The following is a 15176-nucleotide window of genomic DNA, read 5'->3' as shown; positions in this document are numbered from 1 at the left end:
TGAAAGACACACAACTGAGCTGTCTAGCCTCCTTTAGCTTCTTGGAAATGGATACATCCTGTACTAGTGGTGGAACTAAAGGAGTAGTTTGAGGCACTATAGGTGGAACTTGACCAGTCTGAGCTTGACCAGCCATTGCGGTAAAGAAAGCTGTCAATGCTTGTGCTGCCTCAGTAGGCATGGCGGGAATGCTAGTAGGTGGCGGAGGAGGTAGAGGATGTAGAGGAGTCTCGGCTTGCTCAGCAGCAAGTGCTGCCCGAATGGTGGATGCAGCTGATTCCTTCTCTACTGTATCTGACTGATGTTGGGAACGACCTCTTCCCCTCCTAACCGATCTAGTGAAAGGTGGGTGTCCGCTTCGAGGAGGCATTATAATCTATAAAAGAATACGAGCAAGTTTAGGTAACCTTAGGCTCTATATGCAGATGCATGCATTCTATTCAACCTAACCTAACTTAATCCAAGGCCACACTGATACTGTAAATTTTTAAAACAACTTTAAAATCAAAAACTCTTATCTTTAAAACCAAAAGCTCTGATACCAATCGAATTGTCATGACCCGGTACTCCCCTCGAGCCCGTGACAACAGTCGCAGTGTCCCGGTAGACATTCATTGCCCGAAATGTCAACCTGAAACCTCGCAAGGCTTTACTATCAGTTTCTCATTTTCCTTGTGAGCAACCATTATCAAATATCGTGTTCTAAAAGATTTTAAACTATTTCCAACTAAAAACAAATAAAATATTAATTTTCGTCTCACAAGGGTATTTTGGTCATTTTTCTCAAAAATTTCGAAACTGGCTAAAACGTAATATACAAGTACAAAACACATAATTCATATTCAAAATGAGTTTAAAAGTCTAAAATCTTCATTTAAAACGAAATTATGGTTATTTGAATATAATAAGAAAATAAAAGAAATATTAAGTAAAATATTCTATTTTCTTATAAAACAATATATATAGAGTTATACGTGAATAATTTTTATAGCGTAAAAGCTAAATAAATTTATACATACTGTAATACAGTATGCCAAAATATTTAATTTAATTTACAATAACAAGAGGGCTCCCGAATAAATAAAAGTAAAGAGGACTGTGAACCTACGGTTTGGAAAGTGTAGATCCAACGGTAGTCCTCGATGAGATCAGCTATCTACAGTCTATACTGAACCTGATTGTTCTTTCTGCTAATTGCAAAGAAACTGTGGTAGGTTGTATCTCATTAAGTCCAATTTTCTCAATAATTGACAAAGGCATGATTGAAACACCTGCACCCAAATCACATAAAGCTTTAGTAAATTTAAATCTACCAATACTACAAGGTATAGAAAAACTCCCTGGATCTTTAAGTTTTGGTGGAAGCTTGTTCTGAATTATTGCGCTGCACTCCTTAGTAAGTGCCACTATTTCAAAATCTTCCAGTTTCCTCTTCTTAGTTAAGATGTCTTTCAGGAATATGACATAACTTGGCATGTTTTCCAAAGCTTCAGCAAAAGGAATGTTTATGTGGAGTTTCTTGAAGACATTGAGGAATTTCTCAAACTGTTTATCAAGCTTTTGTTTTTTCAACCTTTGTGGGAATGGTGGTGGAGGATAATTTGCTTCAAAATTCCCTTGATTTTTAGCTTGCCCATTATCTGTATTTTCCTCTTCAACTTCTTTATCAACAATTGCCTTGTCATCATCTATATGCTCCTTTAAAGATTCAATTGATTTTTTTTTCACCCCTCTGACTTCTTTTCCACTCCTAAGTGTAACTGCATTACAATGTTCCTTACCTTTGGGATTGACTTGTGTATCACTTGGTAAGGCACCTTGGGGTCTACTGTTGATGGAGTTTGCAAGCTGTCCCATTTGGGTCTCAAGATTTCTCAAGGAGGCTCCATAGCTTTGAATTATGGCATCAGTCTTGGACATATATTGCAAGATAAGTTCTTCCACTTGGGACTTCTTTTCAGGAATTGGTGGTCTAGATTGTTGTTGAAAATTAAGAGGCACGTTGGGGTTTGAATTGGAAGGCCCTGTATTATTGTTCCATGAAAAGTTGGGGTGGTTTCTCCAACCAAGATTGTATGTATTAGGGTATGGGTTATTCTGCTGCTTGTTGAAATTCCCCACAAATTGGACTGATTTAGAATTGTATGGACATTGATCATTTGAATGGCCATCCCCACACATCTCACAAATTGAATTTTGAACTGCATGAACTCCCATTGTGTCAATCTTCTTGGATAGTGCAGCCACTTGCGCAGCTAAGTTGCTCATTGCATCAATTTCATAGGCTCCAACAACTTTTCTCGAACCCGACCTTTCTGAAGGCCATTGATAATTATTTGAAGCCATCTCTTCCAACAAATTATAAGCATCTGCAGCATTCTTACTCATCAATGCCCCACTAGCAGCAACATTTGTCACGACCCGAAACTCCCATCGAGCCCGTGATAATCGTCGTGAAGTCTTGTCAGACATTCTTTACCCCGAATGCTGATCGAAACCTCGCAAGGCTTTCATATCAGTTTTCTTACCTCCCCTATGATCGACAGTAACTAAAATCGTGTTTTGAAACGAAATGGACCATTTTCCCATTCAAAAACAATGAAAATTTATTTCTGTCTCACAGGGTTATTTTAGTCATTTTTTTATTTTCTTTTCCGAAAATTTTGAAATCCGTAAAAATGTATTATGTAAGTGGAAACACATATTTCATGATTTAAATTAAATTTTTAAGTCTAAAACATTCGTTTAAAGTAAAATTATAGCTATTTGAATATAATAAAAATATTAAATAAAATATTCTATTTTCTTAAAACACAATATTTTCAAAGTCTTCCTAAAATAACTTTTGTAGTGTAAGAGTAAAATAAATTTATTAATATAGTAATAAAGATAATTAAAATATGAAATTTCGTTTACAGTGATACGTGGGCCCCCTATTGACCAAGAAAGTGTAGGGCTACGAACCCTTACTTTCTAGGATGCAACTCCGAGATTAATTCTCGTCTTAATCAACTATCAACAAACTGTCCTGAGCTTGAAAAATGGATAGGAAGAAGGGTGAGATTACATAATCCCAGTAAGTAAACAATTACCATCAAAAGCATCTAAAGCCGAGTAGACAGAGACAATATAAAAACGTTATATTTCAATAAAGTTCATAACGCAAAATTCGTTTCAATCTATACCAAATAATTTCTTTTCATCAAAATTTCCTCGACTTATGAGTTTCTTAAACTTGGCCCCTGCCAGAATCATTCTCGCGGGTACCTTCGTCAAGGTATCCCACTGAGACCGCCAAGGCTATTAAATGTCCCATACCCATAAACATGTTTTCTCATCTGACACACAGTCATTCCTTGGCGTTGGCTGAGTCTCACTCTCACGTGGCGGCCCGAACGTGAGGTACACTCAAATCTTACCTCAGGAGATACTTTATCCAACATCTCCCCCCGGAAGTAAGTATATAATTGGGTTATCGTGGCCCTCTTATAGGTAATCCACGGAAACCCCCACCACTGCAGTGACCGTTTAATATACCATCAGACCCATAAAATTTTCAATAGCATAATATGGTGAATAAAATTTAATCCAATCTACCGAGACCAATCCAAAACTGTTCATATATTTCATGCCAACCCCAAAAATTTAGCTATCATGCTACTATAGTGTCATAAGCCACAATTTCAATAACATATAAAATCATAAATTCAACACAGTCTCCATATACTCAATTTTCCCAAAACAATATTTGATTTCAAAACCAGTATAAATCTCATTTTTATTAAAAAACATTTTAATTGGAAAACATAATATTTTATAATTTAAACTCACCATTCAATAAAAGTATCAAACAAGTATAATTACTCTAAATATTTAAGACGATAAATTGTCCACTCACAGTATTAGGAGTAGAAATCTCTTATTTTCAGTCTGCGGGTGCAGTCATTTACCTGCATCCAATGGCTCACCACCTAGCCATAATCCATGACACATATTCCAATTAAATTGTGTCTAACAGTCATAAGCTATTTCAGGCTCGATATATGTATATCCATTATATGAAATGAAAAAAATGCACGGGTAGCCATCTAGATCTAGTATTGGCCTAAGTCGATTTTTCATTCAATAAATTGGCCAATGCGGCTAATTTCACTCCAACTTGCTCCATTTCTTTTCCAATCCCTCAATTCACCAAACACAAACTAATTAGCACACAATTAGGCAAAATTTATCTTCACTTTTCTTCTTGGAACTTTCAGCCAACAATGGTACACTGACTCCGTGATTTTTCCTACTTAATTTTCTCTCCATAATTCATTAATTCCTACACCAAAAGCTATTATTTCTTAATTAAATCACCTAGAATAACATCCCATTCTTCCTCATTATTCACTTAGAGAATTCGCCTTTTGATGGACACCAAACCTTTGGTGGTTTTCTTCACTTGTTTTCATGCTGCACATCATTAATCACCTAAAAACACTAGCATACCTAAAAATCAAACCAATCCAAGATCATTCTCTCTCCATACCCATTTTGACCAGCCATGAATTCACCATGAAAGCACATTTTTCAACCATGAAAATTAAGGGAAAATGCATAGGAAAAATAGTTCATAAACTAAAATCAAGAAATTTCACATTTTTTCACTTGATTTTCTTGAAAATCCACACTTTTCTCTTGAATTTCTTTCCACCTAGGGTTTGTTCCTATTTTTCCCTTTGTTTTCTTGCCAAAGCCGACCCTTATGAGAGAGAAATGGTGGTGTGGGCTGATTTTTATAGTTAAATAATATGATAATTTAAACTTGCCACATGGGATTCCATGATTGGTCCATTTTTTTAAATTCTTATCTTTTAAGCTTTAAATCTCCACTACACATTTTCTTATATTTATCCATTTCTATGATGAATAAAATCCCTTGGTCTTGACAAGTGTCGGGGGTGAAAATTTACAGATTTACCCTTGGGGTGGCAAAATTACCATTTTGCCCCTAGATAGTAAAAATTTCGGTTTGACTCCGAATTGATCCTCAAAATCTGAATCACCATTTTGAGTTATCCTTGGACTGTGAAACTCTTAGTTTCATCTTAAAATTCCTATTTGAACTAGCTCGAGGCTTAATCGACTTAATGGTACCATTAGGGGCAATATCGTCTTTTAACGATTTCTCGAACTTCCTAAATACACAAACATTCTATTGAGCACGTAAATAACGTCGTAATTATTTTATAGAACAGGGTTTGACAGCATCAATTGTGGTTTTAATTGACCCAATAAGCTCATTATAGAATGTTTGAACTTGCAACCAATCAGCAAGCCCATGATGTGGACATCTTCACAGTAGTTCTTTAAACCTCTCCCAAGCTTCATACAAGGACTCACCATCAAATTGTGTGAATGAGGTGATATCGTTCCTCAACTTTGCAGTCTTTGCAGGCGGAAAGAACTTTGCGAGAAACTTTTGAGCCAATTCCTCCCATGTAGTGATAGACCCATTAGGCAGTGAATTAAGCCAGCTTTTTGCTTTATCCCTCAGAGAGAATGGAAACAGTCTCAATCTAATAGCATAATTAATTACTCCATTGTATTTAAAAGTATCACAAATCTCCAAGAAATTACTAAATAAGCATTAGGATCATCACTAGGTAACCCACCAAACTGGATTGAAGACTGAATCATCTGAAAATAGGCTAGTTTAATTTCAAAATTATTCGCATTGATGGAAGGTCTCCTAATGCTTTGGTGCAAACCTTGCAACAGAGGAACTGCATAATCTCCCAATGCTCTATCTGCTTCGGGAACCACATTAATGGCATTATTACCATTATTAATGTTATCCTCGGCCATTGTCTGATTTAAAGCTGCAACTTGTAAATTCTCCCTTCGATGTCTTCTAAAAGTTCTTTCTATCTCAAGATCAAAAGGAACAAGATTCAAGTTCTCTCTTCTTTGCATACAATGACCAAAGATATCTGCAAGAAAACAAAAGCTAAAATTAAAACAAGAAAACTAAAATTTGAAGTAAGACTAAATTGCTTGGTATTAATATTAGTAATAAATCTAGAAATAATTCCCCAGCAATGGCGCCAAAAACTTGTCAGTTAAAATCCTACTACGCAAGTGTACGTATCGAATAGATAGTATATTAGCAAGTAGGGTATCGATCCCACAGGGAATTGATCTAAAACTTTACTAAGTACTAAAATTAGAACAATTTAATCTTATCCAACTAATCAAAATTAAATAATTAATTAAAACTAAAATTAAAACCAACAAGAAAAATCAAAATAATAACTTGAGAAAATATCCAATCAATAAACCTAGGATTACAATATCCCTCACACTTCATCTAAATCTTACCTCTCTTCCTTAACGTATTTCAATGGGTTGAATTGCTAACCTAGAGTCCTAAATTATTTATAAGGGTCTCCCGACTCATCTTATAAAAATATCTATTTTAACCAAAACACTATATCCCTATGTGAATTGAAATTAAAACAGACTCATTAAGTTCAGGCTCTAATCTGGCTACATGTGGCCTATAAGTATATCCCTATCCTATACGCAAATCAATTAATATGATCATATACTATCTCAATTTTAGTTTACTCTAAACTCCCTTTCCCAAGTTTGTTTAGGTTCCTAGATCAATTTACTTGGTGGCCAAGCAATTAAAAGCATTAAGAACAAATTGGAATAAACAATTCAAATCCCATTAAAGATAAGGAAGAAAGAGATTAAAAATTTAGACTACATGTGGTTCAATTGTAATCCTAGAAAAAGAAATTTAGCTACTTATAATTGCAAAATAAAATAACATTGTATAAAATTCAACCATTGAAAGTATCAAGAAAGATAAAAGCTAAGGAAGAAAACAAAACAATATTTTTCGCCTTGATCTCCAAGTTTTAGCCCCAACTTGTAACTTCTTGAATCTCTCAAAAGTTGTCTAATGTTGTTAAACATATTCTATTTATACTAATAAACTTAACCTAAAGCTCCTTAAGCTGACCTAGGGTTTAATTGGGCTTAAAAGTATAATAAGAGGCCCAAAATTCAATTGTCAATCTTTACAAATTTTCATTCCCGACACAGTACGTTTAGCTATTTTTCAACACAATTTTCTCTATCTTCAAACCAGAACTGTGCAAAGTAATCTTCATGAAAGTTGTATCTTTGTCTCTTATCTTTATACTGGTCCAAGAATCGTATTATTTGGAGTTCTGTAGCTCGTGATATGGCTAAAATACTGAAGCATATGCAAGTAGATTCTAGGTCTTTTAACATCTTACTTTCCATAATTAAGCCCAATCACTTTTAATCCTACAAAAGAAATATAAAAACTAATAAATCATAACCAAATTAAAAGGAATAACATAAAATTAAAATAGCTAACTTAAAAGTAACCTAATTATAAAAACAACTAAAAATAAGTAAATTATAATTAAAAATTGATGACTTAGCTAATATTTAATAATAAAATTAGAATAAAATAATTCTACAAAATAGAATTATCACCATACATAGCTAAAATTAGAGCACAAACTTAATGAATCTTTCTTCAACATAATTTGCATAGACATATAGTAAATTAATTGAGAGATGTGTTTTTATGAGAAACTCGATAGAGACTTGTAAATAATTTGGGATTCTAGGTTAGCAACTTAATCCATTAAACTAAGTTAAGAGAGAGAGAGACAATATTCAGATGAAGTATCGACGGATATCATAATCTTAGGTCTGGTAGTCACTCGAATTTAATAAAGTAAATTTGCTAATAGATTTTAGATTAGTTTTAGTTATAGTTTTTAGTTTATTAATTTAAATTTTCTTTTTAATTTGAATTGTTTAGATAAGATTAAGGTGTGTTAATTTTAGTAGTTAACAATAAGGATTAATTCAATTCTTTGTGGCATCAACAGATAGGTTGTTATTGATTTATTTGTGCTTTTGTAGGTGTTTGATGAAAGAAGAATTTTAATGGAAGAAGGAGAGCAATTTCAAGGTGTAGACTTTCAATGCACATGCTTCGATTTTTCAGCCATAACTTTCTCTACAGAGCTTCAAATGAAGCGATTCTTGGACCATTGGAAAGATAAGAGAAAAATCTAAAACTTTCATGTTTACCACCAGTTCAGCTTGTAAGATGATCAAAAATCTTGTCGAAATTGACACATTGTAATAGTCCTAGAGCAATTATGATTTCTGTTAATTAATTGGGCAAGGTTGTGATTCACATAGTTTGGTGAGGAAATCCCAGCTGAAATTGACTTCTTTCTTCACTCAACTTGGCCTAACTTCAAAGCCTATAAAAATAACCTTTTAGAGGACTTAAAAGGAGGACAAAGAAACACTATATTGACATATGAGAGTCAAGCCATAGAGTCATTGAAGGAATTTGAAGGATTCAAGGAGATTGGGAGATCAGGAATACAATCCTTGGTTTTTTCTATCTCTTTGTTATTCTCTTATTCTTTTGTCTTTAATGTTTAAATTTTATTTGATGATAATGTGTGATTTGATGGGGAACTAAATTGTTAATCTAAGATTATGATTGAACTCAATACGTAGTCTGAATTATTTATCTCTCTTTTATTTAGTTTGATAGATTTGAGTTGTTTATTTTATTCTGTTCTTAATGCTTCTAGTTGACTAGCCACCAATTAGATTGAATTGAAAACCTAAGTTAAACCTTGACGAAGGAGATTTAGGTAGACTTTGAATAGAATAGCTTATGATTGAATACACTTAGTTGATTAGGTGGTTTGATTTGCATATAAGGTAGACATACACCTATAAGCCATACGTAGCCAAAATTAGAGCATAAACATAATGAATTTTTCTTCAATATAATTTGCATAGACATATAGTAAATTAATTGGGAGAGGTATTTCATGAGAAACTTGACAAAGACTTGTAAGTAATTTGGGATTTTAGGTTAGCAACTTGATCCATTAAACTAAGATAGCGTTTGGTATGAAGGAAGTGGGAGCACATTCCCTACATTGTGTCCAATTAAATTACATTGCAGTGTTTGTTTTGCAGCAGACCACTGCAATGTAAGATTGCAATGTAATCGCATTACAGCCAAAGGATGTAATGTGATTGTAGTTCAAAACCAATGCAATTACATTTCATTGCACTTTACAATGTTGTTAAAGATATTTTTACCCTTCAACTTTATTACTTTGTTAAAAATATTTTGTAATGTTATAATTAAAATAAAAAATATTAAAATAAATATATAATATAAGTAAAAGAAATTAAAATAAAATATATAAATAAAAAATATATTAAAAAATGAAAATAAAATATATGACATTAAAAATATATTTAAGAGATGATATTATATAAAAATTAATAATAAAAAATATAAGTATATTAAACTTGTATTTTAATAAATAGGGGTAGTTTTGAAAATTAACATTACATTCCCAGCAAAGTACTTGTAAACCAAAAGTTGCAATGTTAGCTTCCCTGTATTTTTATCATTATTTTGTTTGTATAACAAACACTGTAATGTTATTTTTCCTGTAATCACATTGCTTGCAATCACATTACTTGCAATCACATTACTTGTAATCACATTGCATTGTAAAGTACCAAACGCCACCTAAGTTAAGAAAGAGAGACAATATTCAAATAATGTATCAAGGGATATCATAATCTTAGGTCTGGTAGTCACTCGAATTTAATAAAGTAAATTTGATAATAGATTTTGAGTTAGTTTTAGTTTTAGGTTTTAGTTTATTAATTTAAATTTTTCTTTTTAATTTTGATTGTTTAGATAAAGTTAAGATGGGTTAATTTAGTAGTTAACAATAAGGATTAATTCAATTCTTTGTGGAATCGACACTCTACTCATCTTTATATTATCTTTGCGATACATGCACTTGTGTGAATAGAAAATCGAACAACAATAAGCTTAAAGTAAAACTACCAAGAGGGGAGGCGAATTGGTTGATATGTAAAACTTCTCCCTTTTTATAAAAAATCAGTTCAACTATGAAGGAATAAAATAATAAAACAGAGCATGAATTACATAAGTAAAGAGTAGCAAAGTAAGAAATGACTCAACAAGATTTTTATGAAGGTTTGACCTTTCAATGCCTTTCAATTCCTTGATAGCACAAGGGGTTTGAATTCACTCTGAGCTTGCCTTTTAAACAACGTCAAGTGTAACCTTTACAACATGCCTTTTGCGAGATTGGGTGTAACCTCTACAACTTGCTTTTTGCAATATCAAGTGTAGCCTCTACCTAGACACTACTTTTTCAAGTTAAAGTACAACCTTTACACAAGAATAAGCCTTTTAAAAGGTCAGCAAAACCCCTCTACCTTTTGCTTGGAGGTATAACTAATACAATAGTTGTCACGACTCGGAACTCCCATCGAGCCCATGACAACCGCCACGACGTCCCGATAAGCACTCATTACCCCGAATGCCGATCGAAACCCCGCAAGGCTTAGCATTAAATTCCGCATCTCCCCGATGAGCGACAATTATTAAATCTCGCATTTCAAGAAAACATAAGTTGTTTCCAACTCAAAACAATAAAATATTATTTTCTAGCTCACAGGGGCATTTTCGTCATTTTTTTTAAATTTCGAAATCTGAAAAAAATGTAATATGTAAGTGGAAACACATATTTCATGATTTAAATTAAATTTTGAAGTCTAAAACATTCGTTTAAAGTAAAATTATAGCTATTTGAATATAATAAAAACATTAAATAAAATATTCTATTTTCTTAAAACACAATATTTTCAAAGTCTTCCTAAAATAACTTTTGTAGCGTAAGAGTAAAATAAATTTATTCATATAGTAATAAAGATAATTAAAGTATCAAATTTCGTTTACAGTGACACGTGAGCCCCCAACTAACCAAGAAGGTGCAGAGCTACGAACCCTTGCTTCCTATGATGCAACTCCGAGATTAATTCTCGTCTTAATCAGCTATCAACAAACTGTCCTGAGCCTGAAAAATGGATAGGAAGAGGGGTGAGATTAAATAATCCCAGTGAGTAAACAATTACCATCAAAAGCATCTAAAGCCGAGTAAATGGAGACAATATAAAAACATTATATCTCAATAATGTTCATAACACAAAATTTGTTTCAATCTATACCAAATAATTTCTTTTCATCAAAATTTCCCCGGCTTATGAATTTCTTAAACTTGGCCCCTGCCAGAATCATTCTCGCGGGTACCTTCGTCAAGGTATCCCACTGAGACCGCCAAGGCTGTTCAATCACCCTTACCCATAAACATGTTTTCACATCTAACACACAGCCGTTCCTTGGCGTTGGCTAAGTCTCACTCTCACGTGATGGCCCGAACGTGATGTGCACTCAAATCATACCTCAAGAGATACTTCACCCAACATCTCCCCCCGGAGGTAAGTATATAATTGAGTTACCGTGCTCCTCTCATAGGCAGTCCACGGAAACCCCCACCACTACAATGACCGTTTAATATACCACTAGACCCATAAAAATTTCAATAGCATAATATGGCGAATAAAATGTAATCCAGTCTACCGAGACCAATCCAAAACTATTCATATATTTCATGCCAACCCCAAAAATTTAGCTATCATGCTACCATAGTGTCATAAGCCCCAATTTCAATAACATATAAAATCATAAATTTCAACACAGTCTCCATATACTCAATTTTTCCAAAACAATATTTGATTTCAAAACCAGTATAAATCTCATTTTTATTTAAAAAAAACATTTTAATTAGAAAACATAATATTTTATAGTTTAAGCTCACCATTCAATAAAAGCATCAAACAAGTATAATAACTCTAGATATTTAAGACGATAAATTGTCCACTCACAGTTCTAGGAGTCAATGTACTCCTAATCCCAGTCTTCAAGCACAATTTCTGTACTTTTACCAATGTAATTTGCTCACCACCTATCCACAATGTACAATACATAATTCACCACATCAATGCTTGACCATTATAAAATCAATTCAGGCTCGGTATATATGCATGATATGACATGCAACTTATCCGACTACCGCTTAAATGCGGTGCTGACCTAATTCGGCCTATTACTTGATTAAATTACTAACGCGTCTAATTTAATCTCAAATTAATTTTTTTCAGTTTCTATACCTCAATTGCACCCAAATTGACTTAATGTTCCTCAGTGTGGTGCAAATTATCAGTCTCGGTAGCAAATTATGAAAATACCCTTACTGGGTAAAAATTCGTATTTTTGCTCCGAAAATTCCCATTATTTTTCTAGCCTCATAATTTATCATTATTCATCATAATTCCTCAAATAAACATCAAGATCAGCAGCCAATATTCCCCTAGAAAATTCAGCCAATAATGGTAATGGAGGAAAATAATTTCTTTTCTTGTTGTTTTGTTCCTAAATATGCTAAACTAACTTAAAACACTAACATAACTTAGAATCAAATTAATCTAACAAGTTTCTCTCTCCTAACCCATTTTTTTCAGAATTGAATTCATCCTCAAATCACATGATTCAACCATGAAAAATGATGGGAAATGCATGGAAATGATAAATCTTAAGCTAAGCTTGAAAAATCATACCTTTAAACACTTGATTCCTTGAAAAATCACACTTTTTCTTTGAATTTTCTCACTCTAGGGTTTGTTCTTATTTCTCTCTCTCTCCTGCTGGTTTTGGCTGACCATCCCAATGAAGAATTCTGGAATTTTCAAGCCTTTTAATAGGCTTAATAAAATATTATTATTTTATTTACCTTTTGAATATTTTATTATTTTATTTTTTTCTAGCCATCTTTTTTACTTTCTTTTTCTACCACTCAATCTTCTTCACTTATCCATGTCTTCCATGAAATTTCTAGACTTTTTCAAAGTTTTGGTGGAGCAAATTTTTAAAAATTACACTTTTACCCCCGTAAAGTGAAAAATTACATTTTTACCCCAAAAACTAAAAATTTGCCCATAGACATATTTTTCATCCCTTATACTCATACCATTCTCCAATTTGTCAAATGTGATCTAAATTATCTCAAAATCTCAAATTTTATCCGCGGGTGGAAAAATTATAATTTTACCCCTAGATAGTGAAAATTTCGATTTGACTCCAAATTGATCCTCGAACTCCTAATTACCATTTTGAGTCATCCCTGAACTGTGAAACTCTTAATTTCACCTTAAAATTCCTATTTGAACTAGTTCGAGGCTTAATCGACTTAATAATACCATTAGGGGCAATATCGTCTTTTAACGATTTCTCGAACTTCCTAAATATACAAACATTCTATCGAGCATGTGAATGACATTATAATTATTTTACAAAGTAGGGTTTGACAATAGTAGATTCAAGTGAACCACAAACTAAATACTTCTAAAAAGAGAACGAAGTTTAGGTTCAAAAATATGAGAGTTTTCACAAAAATAAGGATAATCAATGAAGGTCTATGCTAAAAAAGGATTAACTAAAGAATAAAAATGAGAACTTTAGGCTCTTTGTTTGCTTAAAAGGAGGAACGTTTCTACTCTTAGTTGTTGCTCTTATTTTTTCGCTCTTTTCCTCTTCATAGATGATTCAAAATCTTTCAAAATCTTCTTTTTTCCTTACTTTAATGTCTTTAAGATATATATTTATAGCCTTTGAGATTTTTTGCCCATCAGAGGAAGTTTTGAATAATTTCTTATGCGTTGAAGCCAACTTGCACAATTATGTCGCTTTTGTGGAATCGATTCTTTGTTGTTGAATTGTTGGTTCTTCACAAAGTTTTTAGCTTTTTATCTCTAAAAAATCGATTCTTTTACTTCAAGGTGTCAGTTTTTCTACAAATGGGGGTCAAGGTGACACCTTTGTAATCCTAGAGAATCGGTTCTTTTACTTCAAGGTGTCAGTTTTTCGTTATGGACAAGCACCAAAATTTGAATTCAAGCTTGAATTTTGCCACTCCACTTTTGTCCAATTGTGCCATGCCTTTCTCGATCACTAAGTTTCTAAGTTGTACTTTTGTAGCTTTAAGAATCGACTTTTTCTCCTTATAGAATCAAATCTTTCTTCTTTGCTTTTCTCCATTTGCATTATGTCTCTCTAAAATAGATTCTTTGTCTCTGAGGTGTTGATTCTTCACAATTTTTGAAGCTCCTATCTTCCAAGAATTGACTTCTCCTTGTCTTAAAATTGATTCTTCACTATTGATCTTTGCTCAAGAATTGACTTTTTATTCTCTAAAATCGATTCTTCTTATAATTAAAGAAATATATTTCGCTTCCTTTTTATCTAAGAATCAAGTCTTTTTTTTTTTGAAAACTTGATTCTTAAGCTGGCACAATTAATTTTGAAAACAAGAAACTTTTGAGAAAATTAAGAGCATGATCATCTATATTAAAAATATGTTTAAACAATTAAAGCATTTCAATATATTTTTCTATTAAGTTCAGCTTTAACAATCCTTTGAGATCTTTCCTAAAACTCAAAAATATTTTTCACTTTCAAAACTCATTAAGTTCAATCAATTTTGTCATGTCAAACCATGAGTAAAGCTAACAATCTCTCTTTTTTTTTTATATGACAAAATTAAGAGTTAAATTTGCTCATTAAAGAAATAATCCTCCTGAAAATAAGCTCAATATTTCCAAGTACTTTGCTCAAGTAAAACTCCCTCTAAATTTGTGCTTTTCCAAAAAGATTTGCATTTAAGTTTGTAAGCATTTTGAAATACCATTTTGAAATATCCAGCCAACATGAATGAAAATTTAAGCGCAAATTTAGTCATTATATTTCTCCCCATTTTTGTTATATCAAAAAGGAAAAGAAAATGGAGTATAGGAACAAAGGAGGAAAAACTTATAAAAAGATAGAGCATTTATAGCACATGTTTAATATAATTATCCATTAACATTTAAGAATAAGACCATAAAGGCATTCATAGCTAGTAAGTTCAATCAATCATTAATCAACACAAGGAGATATTAACACAAAGTAATATAATCAAAAAGATATTTCATTAATTAAAAAGAATACCAGGTGTCAATCTCTTTATAATTAGATTTATGCAAAAGAATATATGCAAGTGCTAACTCATATGCCTACTAGTCAAAATTAGTATCAAATTCTGAACTATCAAGATAGAGAATTATGAAGGGCTTTCTTTTGTTTATCCTGTCATGAAGTCTCTTTTGGTTATAGGCCA

At 32.5% G+C, this 15176-nt stretch overlaps 1 protein-coding gene and 1 non-coding gene across 2 annotated transcripts; one reads left to right on the top strand and one right to left on the bottom strand.

Annotated features, from left to right (window-relative positions):
- Positions 1-1152: 1152 nt before the first annotated feature.
- LOC108661973 (uncharacterized) lies at positions 1153-2268 on the bottom strand. The gene has a single exon (XM_088806629.1). It carries the CDS (start codon positions 2266-2268, stop codon positions 1153-1155), a length of 1116 nt encoding a protein of 371 aa, XP_088662755.1.
- Positions 2269-5318: 3050 nt separating this feature from the next.
- LOC148762795 (small nucleolar RNA R71) lies at positions 5319-5425 on the top strand. The gene has a single exon (XR_016026782.1). It is a non-coding gene; the product is annotated as a small nucleolar RNA R71 (small nucleolar RNA).
- The last annotated feature ends 9751 nt before the right edge of the window (positions 5426-15176 follow it).

This window comes from Theobroma cacao, chromosome 5, assembly GCF_053813885.1.
Source record: "Theobroma cacao isolate CCN51 chromosome 5, ASM5381388v1, whole genome shotgun sequence".
Classification (NCBI taxonomy): domain Eukaryota; kingdom Viridiplantae; phylum Streptophyta; class Magnoliopsida; order Malvales; family Malvaceae; genus Theobroma; species Theobroma cacao.
Note: the sequence above shows the minus strand (reverse complement) of the source record. Positions and strands in the feature narration are given on the sequence as shown.